Below are 19,927 nucleotides of genomic sequence, written 5' to 3'. Positions count from 1 at the left end.
TAGGCCTGAGAAAATTAGAATGAAGTCAAAGCTATTGATCTGCAAAGGGAAAAATAATTTCAACCAGGATTTTCTGAGGCTGTGAGAATTATATTAAATAAGACAGGAGGAGGGAAGAGACAAGTATTCAATGGCTTTTCTTCCAGTAACTGCCTTCTAATTCCACCAAAAGACCCATGAGAAAGACATATTACAGTCTTCAGAAAATGCACAGTTCTAATAAGTTTGCCTAGTTCTTGGGATTGGAGCTCATTTTACAGAAAAGCTTGCTCTGGCTCCAAAAAGAAAAGTCAAGATAGTAGCTTCCCTATTGTGTAGTCACGTGTTACAGTGCAAAAACAAATGTCTCTTCACTAGACGGACTGTAAGTAGACCATGTACACTCTAAAAACAAAAGGACCTGTGCTTTTATAAAGACATTTTACTTTATTTCAAAGTCCTAAAATTCTTACGGGGACAAGAGCTAGGCACAAATACTTCTTAATAAACAAGGACAATACACACGAAGAAAGGCCATGGAACAACACAGATACCACAGTACTTTTGAGATTCTTATCAAGCTTATGTTGAATTAATAGCTTGATCTATAGGAGACAATGACAAAAAAATGAAACAAATGGTCCAACAAAAATATTTTTCTGTCACCTTCTCTTAACACAGTGTAGGCTTTGGTGTATGATTTATACCTCCCCAGAAAGTTCTGCCTTTCCAAATCTTCTAGAAAACATATACACACAAAGTAACAAGTGTGATATATCATGAAAATTTTAGTAGGAACTTGTGTACGTATGAATTCTGATGTGAAGATTTTATGTTACCAACAGATTTCTTTCACTTATTTTCCAATAGCTAACTTTCAGCTACCTTACATTTTCCTTTAAAAAGAATATTTACTCAAATGCCAGATTCTACTGTTTTACTAACACATTTTATTCTTTGACAATTTCACTCATGTATATAATACATTCTGGTTACTCCCCACACACCTCTCCTATTTTCCTCCCACTTTCCTTACAAATCTCTTTCCCAAGTTCATTACTTTTTGTTTTGTCTCACAGAGTTTAACTAGGGCCTGTGGGGCCCTGGGTTTGGAACTATGAATACTAAGTAGAGGCAGAGATTTAACTGTGACAGCTATGTATGGAGACAGTTTTATCTTTAATACTATGTTTAATAGTCAGCTGTTCTTATTTCTGCTTATCATTTTCTTTCAATTCTTAATTTTTAAAATTCTGACATGACTCATTCCAGAAACTTTTATGCCCACAACTTTCAGAGCCATCTCTTAATACCAGAAAATACTACATAAATCCTGAAGGCACCTTGGATGGTCTTATGAGGGGCTGCTTCCATTATGGGATCTTGTAAATATGCATTTTGAATCCAGGTGTGACAACTGGTCTCCTGATTACAAAGAAGTGTAACCCTGCACATGTTGGATTAGCTTTCAGAACTCCTTAAAGCTTTGGTTCTAATTTTAGCTTGTTAAAGTTGGAAAAGAACATAAATCAGCCCACATAAAATAGTAAGAAAACCACATACTAGAAAGTGAAAGTGCTTGTCTAACCTCACCCCATTTGGCTTCGATTTCAGGAAATGTACATGTTCACATATATAGTTTGTCTGTTTACAGAACATCCTACTGTCCATGGACTTTCCTAACTCAGCTTTATTTTCAAATATCTGATTCAAATCAGGGAACTGCAAATTAGCCACAATGAGGTAACACTGTAGCTAAAATGAGTAAAATTTTAAGACTATTAATGTTGGCAAGGTTTTAGAGCAATATGTGAACTCTGATACATTGGCTGGAGAAGCACAACCTGGTACAATCACTTTAGGAAATTTTTTTTGTATCTACTAAAGTTCACTATGCACAGATCCCAAGACTCAGCAACCCAGTAAGAACATAAGAACCACAATCCAGTAACGGAAGCATTGTTTATGTAATGTGTACTATTTAATGATAAATGCCCATCAATTTTTTAAAGACTAAAAAAGTTATATTAGGCCAGGTGTGGTGGCACATATCTTTAATCCCAGCACCTGGGAGGCAGAGGCAGGTAGATCTCTGTGAGTTCAAGGCCATCCTGGTCAACATAGTAAGTTTCGGGAAGATTCTGTCTCAAAAAGACCAAAAAAAAAAAAAAAGTTATGTTAAATATTCAACATATTTCTTCTGTTTCTTTCAAAAATATGAGTTCTTTCTGTGTGTTCTAAAATCTATTTCTATCAAGTGTGTGTTTGGACAAAGATGAATGACCTATATGAAAATATTCTCTTGCTTACTCATATGACAGACTCAGCCATGTCAGCCCACAAAGGCTTATTGCCTTTCACAATATACATCACAGGTAAAAACTGCCCCAGAGAAAATGCAGAAGAGTGAGAAAAGGCAAATGAGTGTCTACCTCAAGAACAGGTACTCAAACAAAAAACATTACTTTTGAATCTCAGTCAAGATTTTAGAACCAAACCTAGCATTTAGTTGTATGCTAATCTAGACCTAGGAGTCCTATTTGCAAGCCAGCTCCAGGTGACAAGAAATGGCTGCAGACACTCTGGACTAAGCATGGCTAGATGCTGTGTTAGGCCTGGGGCAGAAAGGACTGCCTATGGCACATAGGAACAGGATAGAGGACTGAGCACAAATGCCTTACCAACACTGTTACAGATCGGCAGCCTATACCAAGGCTTCTGCTTCACCATCTTAATGTTCCATATAGAAGTTTACACACAAATCCAGAAAGTTTTAGTTTGTTACAACTATTCCAACTTCCTAAAGGTCATATTGTTTTAATAAAAGCACATACTTATGATATATAACACACACCTTTTATATTTATATGGAAACATTTGTAATGTTTAAATATTTTCTTTAATATATGTTGTGTCTTTGCCATCATTTAAATGCCTTACTAATGATGCAGAGTCATAACTGCATAGATTCCCTTTGACAAAGAGTGATTTAACAACAAAAACAATTTTTAAAATACTTTGTTTCAGGGCTAGGGATGGTGGAGCTAGAGCTTCATGGCAGAGCACCTGCCTAGCAGGCATGAGGCTCTCAATTTAATACCTACTACCTAAAAAAAGGTTTCATCTATTCTCTGTTTTGCAAAACAGAACTTCCAGAATCCTGGTAAAAGAAGACAAAATTCCATATGTGGGTTCCCCTAATAATCCTAAAAAAAATGGAAAAAGGAAAAAGAAAAAGATCTCTACTTGCTTTTTTGGATAAGGCAAGCCATATGACTCAATATTTTTTATAAGGTTTTATTTATCTGATCAAGACTTACATGAAAATAAACTCTTTCCACTGCAGTGCTCAGAAAGCCTTTAACTTTGGTTTGATTCCCACATTCTAACTACCTTACTTACATGGTAGATTCTTTTATAAAATTGGAACATAATTCAAAGGATGCCGATGTTAGCAGCAAGAGAAGAAGCCATGTGTGCTGCGAAGAACCTTCACTCCATCACACCACCCTGGGTAATAGCATCACCAGATGGGGTAAAGTGAACTGAAATTTCACACTTCTGCCTTTCACTTCCACGTGGCTTCTGTGCAGCACTTGTCAGACTGGTGGGCTAGGTTTCTATCAACAGCTTGTCTCAATCTAAACTTCCTTTCATTCAAATGCTGGATTTCAAAACTAGAAAAAAATACACGGTAGTGCCTTGTTTCACTAAATTCATAACCAAATCTCAAGTTTGCATTCGACCTGCCAAACCTTCCTGCTACTTCCCCCTGGACTGTGAGCTCACTATTGTAACTGTCCAAGTTCGAAGTAGTCCACTTCCTCCCTTTCCATAAACTTAACCATCATTTCCTGCCCATTCCCTATCTGATGCTTTTGCCTCATATTTAACTTAAAGACAAACCTATTCGGAAAGGAACCACATTTCTACCCACACCTTGCAGAGTAGGTAAAAGGCAAACTACTCACTAGTGATTTATTTCTGGTCTGTCTGGCCTTTAAAGATTTTTCTTTCATAATTGTACTCTAATTTTAGTGTTCCTTTTGCAATCCGTATTCTGACCCTAATCTACTTCCATGCTAGAATCTGCTAGTTGCCTACAAAATAGTGGTTCATTCCTTCTTTTCCGAAATGGGGCAATCCCCAATTGTGATGAATGCACTGAAATCCAGCTAAAGGTTTCCAGACTCCCTAGAGGCTAGGCACGGTACAGTCCAAAGTATGAGCACAGGTGAGCAGAGTTCTGGGTTATCTTTGAAATGGATAAAGCAGGTCCTTCTCACCCCATCCTTGGAATATGGACACCAGATTACTCTTTCCAAAGCTAGCCATTGACAAATACAATTTGCTTTTTATCTCAGTGTCTCAGCTGTATTTGGCAAGAGGCTTCACTTAAAAGAATTCTATCCTTAGTTTCCAGTCACCCACCATTTCTGTTGTTTCTGGCTCTCCACACTCCGATCTCCATGCTACATTCTCCTTATCTTCCTGACTTCCACAGTTTTTAAAAAATATTTTATTTATTATTTTTAACAGAGTATAAGGTAGGGGTTTATTTACAGAAGAGTGGACACCGCACATTTACGGCTGTGCTGTAAAGTCCACACTCAAATACAGATCCTGTGACCTCCTGATAGCCGCACAAAATGGTGAGAGAGGTGCCTCTTGGTGTTCTAGGCTTATATATCCTTTGTCCTTCCCCTTACATACAGCTAAGGTCGACTGACTGGATGGGAGGGGTAACTGAATCCCCCCTTGACTCCTTGATGAATGTGGGAAGGAGGTATGACTATAGCTTGCCAGCATAGTGGTTGGAGGACACTTCCAGGTAACACTCCATCCCTTCCTCCAGTTCTTACATTCTTTCCACCAGCCTCTTCCACAAAAGTCCCTGAGCCTTGGAGGGAGTGGTAGGTGGACTTCCATAGTTTTTAACACTCCAGCCCTTTTCTCTGAATCCTTTGGCCTTGACTCAGATCTGTGACTATAAATACAATTTGTGCTCTGATGGCATCCTGATTTCCAGATTCATATATCCATACTTTTTGTTTGACATCTCCACTTAGAAGTCCAAAAGACATTTCAAAATTCACTTGGCCAAGAATCAAGTAGTTTAGTAGAATGTATTCCTAGCACTGTAGTTTTAAAAAATTACTAGAACAAAACAAAACTCTCTCCCAGTCAGTCTTGAAGTAGTCCTTGTCATCTTATGTGTGCTTGCCACTACCCACTCCTGCTCAGTGCAAAAAGGATGAAGCCGTCCTTGAGTCCTCTTTTTCCCAGCCTCATCCACACTCACCAGCAAGTCCTCTGGCCCCATCTCTAAACTCACTCTTCACTTCTCTATCCTCACTGACATTCCTCTGGCACATGCCAACATGTGTCTCAACAGACCTCTGTAAAGATCAACATATGCCCCCTCACTCCCCTAAAATCTCTTTTCTACATTGTATCCAAAGTAACCTTTTCAAAGTGAAGGTCTGATTGTGCTTTAAAGTGTCCCTTCTCTGCTTTAAAGTGTCCAATGATTTCTACTGCCTTGTACAATGAAATCAAAATTACCCCCAGAGCCAAGGAAACCCTGGGTAGCTCACTCAACCTCCTCTGAGTTCCTCTCCAGCTACTCTAGCCCTGGGAAACACAAGCTTGTTCTTTTCTTCCCATTTTCTAAACAGCCCAGGCTCTGGATTGTTTCAGGATCCTTAATGCATTTGGAATCAGATGCCCCGGTAGCTCTGCCAGGCCCTCCTCACCCACATTTGGGGGCCACCTAAGCAGCGGAGAGCCCCCAGCTACCTGCTCTCACAGTGCCCTCACTCTTTCCACAGAAGAAACTGTGTTGCTTACTAATTTTTATGCCATCTGGTGCCTCCAACTCTATGTTAATTACATGAAAATAGGACCTTCTAGATGTATTTACAGCTACATTCTCATTATCAGAAATAATATCTAATGTGTAATAGGTGCTCAAAGAACTATTGTTGAATGTGCCAAAACAGAGCATCAAAATAAAAAGACAATCTGAACCATTATTCCAATGTCCAAAACTCTGAATAAAGGATTTTGAGAAGTATCTAACCCCTATTTCTAGTCACTTAGTAACAATAGTCACTCCTCCCAAGGGAGGCAAAGCCACCTTTTAGCATCTTGGATTATCCAAAACCCTTCTTCTTCAGCTTGGGCCCTAGTTCCTAGTAGCTTCTGAACCTGTATGAAGGCCCCAAAGTACCGAATACATGGTTTCAGTTTTACACATGACAGACAGTACTTTGCATATCTGAAGATAGTGATACCTGCTTTTGGCTTAATAGTCTCAGTCTTATTTTTTTGTAATTATTTTTATAGTACTGGCAATTGAACCTTGGGGTACACATGGCCTAGGCAAGGGTTGGATCACTGATTTATATCTCTAGTCCTCTTTTTACTTTTTATTATGAGACAGGGGTCTAACTAAACTGCCAAGGCTGGCCCTGACTTCCTCTACAGTCCAAGCAGGTCTTGAACTTGTGATCTTCTTGCCTCAGTCTTCAAAGTGCTGGCCTGGGACCACCAGGCTCAGCTTGGTGCCTGCTTTAAGAACTATAAATGTGACAGTTGAGGAATCTTGCTGTACAATCCAAGACTGCTATAGACTATAATTAAGTTGTATATGTAGCTGTCAACCATGTGATGAATACTCAAATCTGGCTCAAATGACCATTTCTCATCTGGCTGGAACAACTGACTTCTTTCTTAGTGAGCATGGCCTGATTTAAACTAGCACTTACCTCCATCCAGCTCAAGCTGACACAGAATCTCCAAGCTAGGTGCCTTTTGTACCATCTCAAGCTTACTATTTCTCTAATCTCAGGACAGCATGGCCACTCCTCACCCTCCTGCATTCCTAACACCATTTAGAGCTACCAGCATGAGAGACCTGCTCTACTCTTAGGAGGAAGATGTTGGCATCTGTTCTTGCATAAAGCTCTGGATTTTCCATACATGTAAACTGAACCATAAGCTCCCTTAGTTTTCATATAGGTAGATGGTCACCTGAAGCCATAATCAGCAGTGACAGGACCACAAAAACAAGAGATCAGAACAACTTGAAGCTGGACCAGTCCTGACAGCTTTCCTACACATGCTCTGGGCTTCATGACACAGTACTACTCACATCCTTGTGCCTCTGAGAATACCCAAAGAACACACAAAGTACTCTAAATCAGAGTATACATCAATACCTTTCTAGAAACATCCATATTCTAATTTTATGCCTTTTACCCCCAATGCACATTGGCATCTAAATTAAGTTACTCAGGAAGAGCTGTATTAAGAGATTAATGATTCAATAAACAGGTAGATCATTTGGAAACAGTCTACAGTGCTGTGTCATGTTGGTAAGGCTGAAGAATAGAATTTTATGAGCACCGGCCAGTCCCTAATGTCTGAACCCTGGGAGTGAGATGGTCAGACTATTCCAGAGTACATGACTGATGAGTCCAACAAAACAAAAACCTGTAGGCTCAGACATACTACTATGATTTTCTTTTAATGTGTGTGGGGGGATGCATTTGTATGTGTGCAGCAGGGTAGTAATTTTCAATAAAATGTCACATTGGATCAATCTGTTGGTTTGCTCTGTCTGACAAATAGAGCAAAGGACAGTCTCTGAACAATCCATGTCTTCCTCTTCCACAATATCTATCTAAATAAATTAGCATGTCCCCTCCTACCACAGTTTGAATGTCATGTTGAAGCTTGACCCCCAAAGTGGCAGTGTTGGAGGCTGCTGCTGAAAGGTGATAATATATTTCTTGGTCTCTCAGGACTGAATTGGTCTTTAGGGGAAGGGAGGGGCTGCTTTCCAGGGGGTTTAGCTTCCTCAGCTCACTTTCTTTTTGCCCCTCTTGTCCTCTAAGGTCTTGTGTCATAAGGCCTTCACCAGAAGCTGAGAAGATGCTGCTGCTATGTTTTCATCCTCCAATACTGTGAGCTAAATAATATATTCCTTTGTAATCTACCAGGTGGTTTGAGTGAGCAATGTCCCCCCATAGGCCCAAGTATTTAAACACTTTGTATACGGTCCCCAGGTGGTAGCACTGTTTGGGGAAGGTCACGGAAGCTTTAGGAGGTGTGGCCTTGCTTGAGGAAGCACATCACTGGGGGTGGGCTTTGAGAGTTCATAGCCTTGCCTCAGTTCTAGTTTGCTCTTCTCTGCTTCCTGTGAGTGGCAGAAGATGTGAGTTCTCAGCTTTGTACTCTACCCACTTCTGCTGCCATACCTCCTCTACCATGATGGACTAGTCCTCTGGAACTATGAGCCCAAATAAACTCTGCCTTCTGTAAGTAGCCTTGGCCACAATGTTTTATCTGCAACTGAAAAGTAACTAACACACCATCCATCCTCACATATTTTGTTATACCAACACAAAAAAGGGCTAAAATACCTGCTTAGCTCTGCCTTAGCTCTTAGGTACAAAATTAACCTAAGCACTATCCAGTCAGATTTTATTCTTTCTCTTAAACAGTATTTTATTAATTCTTTGAGAATTTCATACAATGTATTTTAATCATATTCACTTCTCCCTTGCCTCCTCCTACCCCTACCTCCTTGCCCACTCAACTTTATATCCTCTTTTTTTTTTAATCTCATCAACCCAATTTATATTTCTCAGATACTTCTGGGTGTTCTGTCATCCTCTGGACTATGGTGGACCTACAAGGGGCCACATCCTCAAAGAAAACAGACTCTCCTTCCTGAAGCCATCAATTGCAAATAGCTCATTGAGGAGTGGGGCTTCATGCTCAACTCCCTCCTCCATGCTAGAAGTTTGTCTGGTTTGAGCCTATGCAGGTCTTGTACATATTGTCATAACTGTTGTGAGTTCATATATGAAACTGCCCTGTTGTGTCCAGAAAATACTTTTTCGTTGCAGTCATCTTCTTCTGGCTCTTACAATCTTCCCAGCCCATCTCCTGCAATGATTGCTGAGCAGAAATCCTTTGAGTTCTTGCTAGTCCTCCCTAGTTCCTAACCTATGAGACCGAGGGAATAAATATCAACTTCCAGAACCAGATAATGTTAAAGTAAATATGAATATCCACTGATATTTAAAACCTTTATTTCGTTAATGAAACAATGCATTGTGTGCCTGCTCTGGCCCTCCTATTACAGTTATCTCTGTATTCACTTTAAAGAGCTCTAGCCAGTTCAAATGTGTTCTTCGAAGAATGTTCCTGCCTCCGTCCTATGTCCTCACTCAAATGCTAGAGCCATATCAACCACCACCAAGTTCAATTAAAAATAGAAAACAGTGACATCAATTTGAAACAACTCACAGCATTGTGTGATCTTCTGGATGTTAGAGGAGATGCGCTGAGCCAGCTGGGCAGGGTCCCCACCAATCCCAGGCATGTAAGACATGGCTACTTTGCTGACTGACTGATTTCATCCAGATGCAGGTAGGCTATGTGGTTTTCTAAGCAGTCACCTAAAAATTAAAAAAGGTTTCTTAATTGCATTTTTAAAGTTACTAGTGTATATTTCTCATTACCTACCTGTGAGATTAAAGGGTCAAAATCTGGCAATCTGACATTTATAGTAACAAAACTCGTGTCTACCAAGCAACAGCTGGCTTCAAGAGCAGATTTATGTAAATGCGTTTAACAATTAAAATAAGATTAAAATAGCACACTCTCATTTAAAACTTCTTCCATCTAAGGAAAATATTTATTAAAATTATTTTTCTATGTATAATTTTAATTGTTTATAGATTTCTCTCAATAAAACTGTAAGCAAGTATAAGGCAGGGCCCACATAATCTTTTTCTAATACTCTCAGCAATTCTTAACAGAGAATACTTAAATATTAAATGGAACACACTTCCGGCTTTCCCCCCCGACATGTCATAGTATTTACTGAACAAAAAGGGAGCAGTCTGGGGACACAGGGTCTTCAATCTTTGTAGGAAAGGTTGACTTTGATACAGCACAGGCAACAAGTGAGAAAATAAAGAAAGGTACAAGAAATTGCTCAGCGCCTTCCTGGCACAGCAGAGGAAATGACTCCTCTCCTCTTCCAGTCCTCAGACTCTTACCACAGAAAGCAAAGCCAGTACTCCTGCAGGAGGAAGAGAGGAAGATGAAGTTCTGTTTTCCATCTATACCACCTGGGATTTGGAAAGAAGGTCCCAAAACGGTGTGTTTGGAGCACACACATGTGTGCACTGCCAGGAATTTCAATGACTCTTGTGCCTTTCTCTGGGTGCGCAATGAATACCGCAGGGTTGTCAGTGATCAATCTACAAGCCATTCTCTACTCAAAACGTGCTACATGCCCACCACTAGTGAAGCACTTGAGAGGTACGAAATGAGGTAAACAAAACAAAAAGACAGGATACCTGAAGCTAGACAGAGTGGTGTTCACCTGTAATCTCAACACTCAGGAGGCTGAGGGAAGAGGATCATAAGTTCAAAACAAACCTGGGTTGCACATTAAGACCCTATCTCAAACAAATATCTCCTCAAACCTCAAATCAAGCTTGTCATTTAGAAGGAAGGAGAAAGTTAATTATATAAAACAAATACACACACACACACACACACACACACACACACACACACACATATATATATATATAATGCCACAAGCTAGGCAAAAAATGACAGGGAATACAAAAAAAAGAATTACTGTTGCCCTTTTCTAGAAAAATATTTATAAAGCAGCAGCATAAAGTTTGAATGCTTCGATAGGATTACTATGGAGAACAAAGGCTTAGACATGAAGACCAACCAGATGGACAGATTCAGAACATGTGGAAAAGGCAAACAATACTCACTGGAGAAAGCAGAGGTCTTGACCAGCCCTAGAGCAAATGATTCATGGCTGGAATAAGTGGGAGGCAGCACAGAAAAGGGGAGGACTGACCTGACATTTACTACATATCTGTGAAATGAGGAAGGTTTCACAGAGACTGTTCAATTTTCACACTCCTCCTTAAAGTAGGTAGCACTGCTCTTTCTAAAACAGTGAGCAAATGATGGCTTATAAAGATTAAGTAACTGGTCCAAAGTAACACAATCCACCCACTGATGGAGGTGGGGTTTAACTTCAGAGTTCAGATTCTAAAGCTACTCAGGTTTGCTTCCACATAAAGTAATTACCACAGGAGAGCAAGGGTCTGGATTTGCACGTTTAGGTTAACTATGTGGTGGTATGAGATTTCTAATAGGAGACGAGGCCACAAAGATAATGAACCCTGGTATGCTCAAGTCTCTTAGGCTTAATGCATAGATGCTGTATTATATTGTCTAGGGAATGAACTTTTTAAAACTATATATTCTATACCAATATAATTAAACAATATTTTGATGCACAGTGGGTTGTCTCTAAAGACATGGAACCTAAGGACAGGGAAGAAAAGGGGCAGTTGTGGAAGAAAATGTAAGAGCTAAGCTGTTGAGACTGGTTGAAAAAAGAAAATGTAAACTGTTTCCATGTATCATGGACTATGCTTGGTCCTTGGGAGCTTCTAGATGCTCTCACTCTTCTGTCTTTTTCGCACATAAACCAAATCCTAGAAATAGAGTAAAAACTAATTTCATTAAAAGCAAATTCAAACCTCAACTGACAGCTGATCCACAGTTACAGGGAAGCAACAGGGTAACAGGAATAAACACCCTTCCAGGAAGCAGTAGAGTTGGGCTGCAGCCATATAAACAGCTGGGAACCAGACTAAACAAGACCAGACCTGGAGAGCTGAGTGTGGTATTGCACACCTGCAATCCCTGCACTCAAGTAACTGAGGCATAAGTCTCTTGAGTTCAGTCTAGGTCTAGAAATTCAAATACCCAAACACTCATTTTAAGCATTCTGTAAACCAATTAGATCTTTTCATTTCATACTTTTTAAAATACTCATTATTTTATTTTAAGTGTATGAATGTATTACCTACATGTATGTAAGTGCACCCATGTCATGCAATACCTGCAGTTTCCTTGGAACTGGAGTTACAGATGGCTGTTAGCTGCCGTAAGAGTGCTGGGAATTGAACCCAGGTCCTCTAAAAAAGAAACCAGTGCTCTTAACTGCTGAGCCTTCTCTCCAGTCCCATATTTAAAATTTTTAAACATTAATAATAAATATTATTAGACATAACAAATGAATATCTATTTATTCATTTAGTATGTGTGCATACTCGTATGCATGCATGCCACAGTATATGTGTAGAAGTCAAAGGACACCTTGTAGGAGTGATTCTCTCCTTCCATCGTGTGGGTCCTAGGGATCAGACTCAGGCTGTCAGGCTTGATGGTAAGTGCCCTTACTTCTTAAGCCGTCTCAATGACCCCAATTTTCTTTTTGATTGAAGCAAAGTTTATTATCTTATCAATAAACTTTTGTTTATATTACTGAAAATAAAGTGTCTGTTAAAAACTACAAAACAAAATAAAACAAAACAAAAAACAGAGACAACTATAAATCAAAAACTAGCAGAGAAGGGGAAGAATGAAAAGCAAGAACCCCTTCTGCCCGCTTCCCTGGGAAACCAGTGCCAACTTAGTATTTAAACATATTCAGGAATCTGCTTTCCCCCAGATTTAATGAAGTATAACTGATAGATAAAAAGCACATAATATTTAAGGCATACCAACATAGGTGTATGGGTGAGGTTTTAATACACACAAGAAAGTGATAAATGATTATCTTAATCAAATTAATTAATACACCCTGAAATCCTTAATGCATCCAGAAACAGTGTTTCAAAAAACATATGGGATCACACCATATATACTGGTAAGAGTGGATTTTAAGAAAATTGTAAAATTATAGCACATGTGAAACTCTTAGAAGGTGTGAAACAGAAGCCTTTTCTCTATAACCTACAACCCCAATTAAAAAAAAGAATGTCTTTAAGATAAAATTCATATATTATATGACTCATCTACTAAAAGAATACAATCCACTGGATTTTTAATATAACAAAGTTGTACAATAATAACCATATATCTTTTAAAGTGAAAAGAAAGTCCATATCCATCAGTCATCAACTCCTGCTTTTTCCTCAACCTTTCCAATCATGGGAAACCATTGATCCGTCTTTGTCTTTATATGCTTCTCTATTCTTGATTCACATATGTGTTCTTTGTGACTGATTTGTTTTTCTTCACTGTGTTTTCAAGAGCTTTCTCCTTGTAATCTGTATCATTACCTTATTCCTTTTCATTGCCAAATAATAGTCTACTAAATGGATAAAGACAATATTCTCTGGGCTCAATGACAACCTTCCCTACATCACTTAAATCCCTAAAAATATCCTTGGTTTACAGTCAACATAAACACAATGTGAATGAGTTCCACTTTAACCATGGACACAAATGTGTCAGATGTACCAGTCTACTGAAGACACTAGTGACTGTTGGAGTGACCAGTGACCTGGCTGAAGAAACTAGTGAATGAATGTGTACAGAGGCAGAGACATGCAGGATAGATGCTAATTAGACAGTAAAGATCAAAACAAAATCTCTAACGGGAAGATCTGTGATCCCATGAAATACTCTTCCTTTGTATCAGCAGAAAGTCTCATTAGATGGCATTTAAAAAATCAGTGTTCTCAGGAGTTACTACATTCTTGGGATCCTGGGAGAGTTGCAAAATACAAATTTTGGTGCCTCTTGTCCCAGAGACTGCTTTAAGTCCAGTCTTGGCCTTAGGAATCTGTCTTTTAAAAGGCTCTCCAGGAATTGAGCCATTAGGACCAGCAGTCTCTGAGCTAGCCTGGTCCACCCTCTGACTGGTTCCAGAATCCAAAAAAAAAATCACACCTTTAACTCTCTCTCTCTCTCTCTCTCTAGTGTCAGTATGTCTTTGAAGTTACTAGGACCCAACAATTGCTGGTTCAGCTTCCAGTACAACATGAAACCGGAAATCTCTACCTTGGGCAAGACATTTAGCATCTGGGCCTCCTGCCATGATCAAAATAAGATAATGCACGTCCAGGGACCAAGTGCTACTCTGCTGTACACAGAGGACAGGTCTGACGTGCTCCTCCACCTGAGGAGCCCACATCAGAGGGGTATAGCCACACACTCCCTTGAATCCTAAGATCTGCCCCCAAAAGAGACAGACATCAGAGTCCTGTTAATTCACATATGCAAAACATTATTACTTTTGTTTTATTTTTTGAGACAGGGTCTTCCTTAGCTACAGCTGTCCTAGAATTCGCAATGTAGACCAGTCTGGCCAAGATCTCTCAAGAGATCTGCTTGCCTCTGCCTCCTGAGTACTGGGATTAAAAGGGTGTGCCACCAAGCCCCAAACACCCCCCTACACCCCTGCCGCCCCGGCCCATGCCAAGTATTTTAACTTTCTTCCTAACTCTCAAAACTCATATACAGTACCAACTTTCTCAGTGTTTTATTTTGTATTTTGTTTTGTTTTTTGGAGATAGGGTCTCATTATATGGCCTTACCTGACCTAGAACTTGTTTATATAGACCAGTCTGGCTTCAAACTCACAGAGATTGGCCTGCCTCTGCTTCCAGAGTGCTGGGATTGAAGGTATGCACCACCATGCCCAACTTCAGTGTTTGCTTTTAAAGGCACTTTTTTTCTTTCCAAGGAATAAGTCAGTTAGCCAGTCACAAACACAATCTGGTGTCCTCATTCCTTTATTCAAGCAAGCAAATTTGAAAATGCTCCTGTTAATGAGACAAGTGGGCTTCATTCATTCTGAAGGCTGCTACTCTTAGATCATACAGAATTTATTTTTAAAAAATACTTTATTCATTATTTTTATTTTATGTGTTATGAGTGTATTGCCTGCTTGTATGTAAGTGCACTCATGTCATGCAATGCCATCAGAGGTCAGAAGAGGGTGTCAGATCCCCTGGAACTAGAGTTATGGACTGCTGTTAGCTGCCATGTGGTGCCAGGAATCGAACCTGGGTCCTCTGTAAGAGCAGTCAGCACTCTTAACTGCTGAGCCATCTCTCCAGACCATACAGAATTTCTTAAAGAGAGGATATAGTGACAAGTACCTCAGTTCAGGCTTGAGTGAAGAATGAAAAGCAATTTGAAAAAGAGCTAAGTGTTTCCTATGCATGGCACTTTTTTTTTTTTTTTTTTTTTGGTCTTTTTGAGACAGGGTCTCCATGTAGGCCCAGCTGGCCTGGATTTGCTATGGAGACCAAGCTGGCCTCAAACTCACAGAGATCCACCTGCCTCTGCCTCCCAAGTGCTGGGATTAAAGCACGTTTAACATTTGTTTTTCTTAGTAAATTCTCACAAGCTTATGAAATAGGTATAATTACTGTGATTTTTTTCACGGAAAGAAACTGAGGCATCGTGAAAATGAATGAGGAGAAGTAAGTGATGACGGTAATACAGTGGAACTGTATATTTCTGTACTATCTGTCTAATAACTGATGTTTAAAAGACAGGGCTGAGGTGTGGTGGCACAAGCCTTTAGTTCCAGCACTGGGGTGGGGGAGTGGGGAGTGGCAGATACCGGTGGATTTCTGTGACACTGAGGCCAGCCTTGTCTTCATAGTGGGCTCCAGGCCTGCTGGGGTACAAGGAGATCCTGTCTCAAAAAAGTCAAAATTAAAGAAATAAAAGACTTGGCTCTCCTGATGAGACACAAAAAAATAAGTGGTTCAAATGGCTAACTTTACTGTAAAAAGTATAAATATAAATATACAGTTAACTATAAATAAAAGTTCACGATTTTTTCAAGTACGCTGAATTAATGCTGTTTATCAAAATTATTTGCTTTCTATAACCATGTCCACTACCAAGCCTGAGCTGCAATGCACAGAAGTGCTCTTGCTGAAAACCCATTCCATAGCCCTAGTGTCTTTGCTGAAAATAATTCTATAACTCATTATCTGCACCTTCAGTACCTGAGAAAGTAGCACTCAGGACTATCACAATGAACTAAGTGAGATGAAAGCCACTCAGAACACATTCCAAGTACTCAGAAAGGTTGTGGCCAGTGGCCAGCTTGCACAGTTCACACATAGCCCATATCCATCAATGCAGAAAGGTCTCTTAGAGAGTATTCAACTCAACATCTCAGTAATTACCCTTTTATGAAGATATAAACATTCTAAGGAAAAAGTGGAGGATCAAAGTGCAACACTCATAATTCGAACTCTTAAGACTGCTTCTGAAGAAAAGCAAGATGAACAAATGAATTTCAATACAGATCCTTGAATGTCAAACACCACCCTTCAGTTGCTACTGGATATACTGTAGACTCTTTAAGATTGTCATTAAGCATAAACTTGTTTAAAATTTAACCTAGACAAAAAAATGGTCAGTTTCACTTTCTTAATTATAAATACTTCATGAAAAGTTGGACTGCTTTCTACTCCCCCCCCCCTAAATATGAGAGGATCAGGGTTTGGGGGAATGTATATTATGCATCTGTTCTATTCTTAGTTCTTGACTACATAAGGTGCTGAACAAATATTTGTAGAATGAATGAATAAGTGTATCTACTTCTTAAGAACACACACCCAGCCTGAGAGTAAATATTAGCATTTCTAAAACTACATTTCAGTGCCCTCTTTCAGGTTAAATGATCAGGCTTCCTGCTGCCTTGGGCTTTTCTGGGTGCTATTTCCCTATCTGCAGAAGGCTCTTCTTATGACTTCCAGGTGACTAGCTCTTCTCTCCCCCAGGTGTTATCACATGCTAGGGTTGCTGGGTCTGAAGTGAGAAGCCACCACTGAGGCTACTCTTGTCACTGTAACTTACTGTTTCAAACCATTCAGCATTGTTTAAAAGATCCAACCAAGGGCTGGAGAGACAGCTCAGCGGTTAAGAACACTGACTGTTCTTGCAGAAGACTCAGGTTCGCATCCCAGCACCCACATGGTAGCTAACAACTGTCCGTAACTCCAGTTCCAGGGTATCCGACAGCCTCTTCTGTCCTCCACAGGCATTATGTATAACACAGGTGCATTTACCTACATGCAGGCAATACACGGATACACATAAAATAAAAATAATAATATAAAAATAAAAAGATCCAGTGAGCAGACTGTTTATTTTTTAAACCTAAAACAATCAGGAAAGGAATCAGAATCTGGCGCATAGGAGATAATCAGTAAATGAACCAACATGAAGGTGCTTGTCTTTCCACAGATGACCGAAGTACATTTTTCACTCAGCTCCTCCATCAGTTCAACTATTATGCTACACTATTTGGTTTTGGTCTGGGTCACTAAGGATTTTTTTCCCCACACTTTCATACATTTTTATCTTCATGTTACAAGGAACCACAGCAAACTTCACTCAGTTTACTGCAGATGTTTTATGTAGTAATAATAATAATAATAATAATAATAATAATGATGATGATAGTATTTTGTGGTGCTTAGAATTGAATCCGTGGTCTGGTGCACGCTAAGCAATCACTCCGCGATCGAGCTACATCCCTAATCCAATATGATGATTAATGGTTTTCAACAGCAGCACTTGGATAAAGTTGGAGTCATAATGAAAATTAGAAACGGTTTTCTTAATCATGAGCAGCACAAGAAGTAAACCAGTGGAAGGATTTGCAGATGTCAGTGAGTTAATATGGTACCACATTAACTTCCCCAGACACTGAAACTACAGCTCAGTTCTTAACTAGTCACAAGCCTGGGGCCAACTTTTAAAGCAGCCTGCAGAGCAAAAGTCTCATCCCCATCACAAGACACAATTGAACATCTCAATCAGTCTGCCCGGGTGGAGCTCAGAGCAACCTAGAAGAGATGCCCACCTCCAAGAATCCAAACAGCCTTTCGTAATTACTTCCTTTTCTTCCTGATTCTGGACAATTTAAAAGTGATATACAATTATTGTCAAAATACAAGATTTGAAATGATTCCAAAAACGAATATTTGTACAGAAAATCCAATCATATTCAAGAAAATTTGAAGGGGGGAAACATATAGCCTTTGACTAGAAAGCCATTTACCCCTGTCCCCTTTTTTTGTCTGAATTTAACCTAGAAAACACAGGTGGGGATGAGGATTCTTGAAATATTTTATGCATTTTTTAAAGGTCTTGGGGTAAATACATTAAAGACACATACAACGTAGGTCGAAGAAAGTTAGCTTGTCAAAGCCAATGCAAACGGAAAACCGAACCCAATGGGCCCCAATGAATCCTGTGGCTGGCTGACCAGGCTGAGCTATCTCGCTTTTCAGTTCCTCTGGAAGGGAAGTTGACAGCGCTGGTTTGCGAGGACAGAGAATGCGGAACATGCTGGGCGCCCGGAGGGGCGGCCTTGGGCCTCGCAGAGGTGGGGTCCGGCCCGCGGTGGGGTTCCGCCCGCGTGGTGACAGGTGCGTTGTGCGCACGGCCCGGGAGTGCACGCGTCGTCCTGGGCCGGAGGAGCAGGGCTGCCCGGCATCCCCGAGACGCCCGCCCTCCGCCCCCGGGGACCCCGCACCGCGCCGGCAGGCGCACCGGTGACCTCACGGGTCATCGAGAGGTCTGCCGCTGCCGGCCGTGCATCTGGGGCGCCCCGCCCGACCTCCGGCTCCGCAGACTCGGCTTACCGCAACCTCCTCGACCTCCCCGTCGCCTCCTCCAGCCGCTGTCACGCCCCCCCCTCCGCCACAGCCTTCAGCTGCGACCCAAGGCTGATGGGCGGTGACGCGAGCATACCCACTGCGCATGCTCGCAGCGCGAAGGAGGCGGGGCTCGCTTCTCTCCCATTGGCCTGAGCGGATGAGTGACGGAAGTCCTCCTCCGCCCTCATCTGGTTCCCAGCTAGGGTTTGGAGGAGCTAGCTAAATTGTAGTGTTTTGAGGTCTGACATACGGACGGTGGACGCCTGCGTGCAAAAGAGAAGAGGAGGGGATGGAGGAAAGCGGTCTGTACTCGGTGACGCCATCCTCCCTGAACTCGGGGTTCACCCCGCCCCACCAGCTCCTGAAGATCCTCTTTTCTACTCTTCAGCCCTGTAGTAGAGCTTATATACAACCCCACTTCAAAATGTCACTGCAGACACTCAATCCTAGCAGGTCCACGGAGAGATAAATGAAGAGTCGCCTCTGAGCGCTCATTTGCTAAACAGATCTTCACAAACTGTATTAATATCCTTGAAATGCAGGGTGTAGTTCACAGAGTTTGAAAATAAGCGGAGAATGATCTAACAATAACTCGTCAAACAACATACAGCTGTTCAAGGAAAAGCATCCATTGCTCAGGTGAAAGAAATACCTCACCAAATCAATTAGGATACAGATTGCCTTGGTATTGCCGGTCTTAAGGCAAGATTTTTTTCTGAAAGGAAGATGAGGACATGCTATATCAAAAGCCCAGTTACATTTAGATGGGTTGGGGAGAATTTTTGAATTGGCACTACAAGAGAAAAATTTTAGTTGGTATTACACAGAAGAGCATACATATGATTTAGTTAGAGTAAAACTCTGTCTCTTCCAAGTAGGAATCACAGAATAAAGCTAACAACACTGGTTAAGAGGACATATACCCACCTAAAAGCAGTGTACCTCAGCCAGAGCCACTGTGGACTTTCAAATTTTGTTTTGTTGGGTACTGGGAATTGAAGCAAGGATCTTGCACATGAGAAGCAAGTTCTACACCACTGCACTGTATCCTCAGCTTTTTTTTTTTTTTTTTGGTTTTTTGATTGGTCTCAATAAATTGCCCAGCCAAGCCTTGACTTTGTAGTCCTAGCCTCAGCCTTCTGAGTAAGACTACAGACCTGTGCCAGCAAGCAAGGTTGTTTTTGGTTTGGGTTTGGGTTGCTGGAGATCAAACTTAAGGCCTTATACATTTGGCATATGATCTACCACTGAGCCATACCTGTGGGCTCTGCTGTGGACTTTTAGAAATACTAGCTCAATATAGTGACATATATTTTTTCAAGATACAAAAGAAATTCAGATATTTTATTTAGAATCTTTCCTTTTTATTCAATATTCTTCTAAGAATATAGTTT

At 40.6% G+C, this 19,927-nt stretch overlaps 1 protein-coding gene across 1 annotated transcript in view; it reads right to left on the bottom strand.

The window, feature by feature from the left end:
- Positions 1-18,623, bottom strand: part of Stx7 (syntaxin 7) — a 55,280-nt gene extending 36,657 nt beyond the window's left edge. The window contains exons 1-2 of the mRNA XM_008822115.2: positions 18,519-18,623; positions 9,301-9,452 (exon numbers count right to left, since the gene is read on the bottom strand). Of these exons, the coding sequence (XP_008820337.1) occupies positions 9,301-9,385 (85 nt within the window). The 5' untranslated portion in view covers positions 9,386-9,452; positions 18,519-18,623. The remainder of the gene's footprint in view (positions 1-9,300; positions 9,453-18,518) is intronic.
- Between the last annotated feature and the right edge of the window lie 1,304 nt (positions 18,624-19,927).

This window comes from Nannospalax galili, unplaced genomic scaffold (assembly GCF_000622305.1).
Source record: "Nannospalax galili isolate Female #2095 unplaced genomic scaffold, S.galili_v1.0 scaffold186, whole genome shotgun sequence".
In the NCBI taxonomy this organism is placed as follows: domain Eukaryota; kingdom Metazoa; phylum Chordata; class Mammalia; order Rodentia; family Spalacidae; genus Nannospalax; species Nannospalax galili.
Note: the sequence above shows the minus strand (reverse complement) of the source record. Positions and strands in the feature narration are given on the sequence as shown.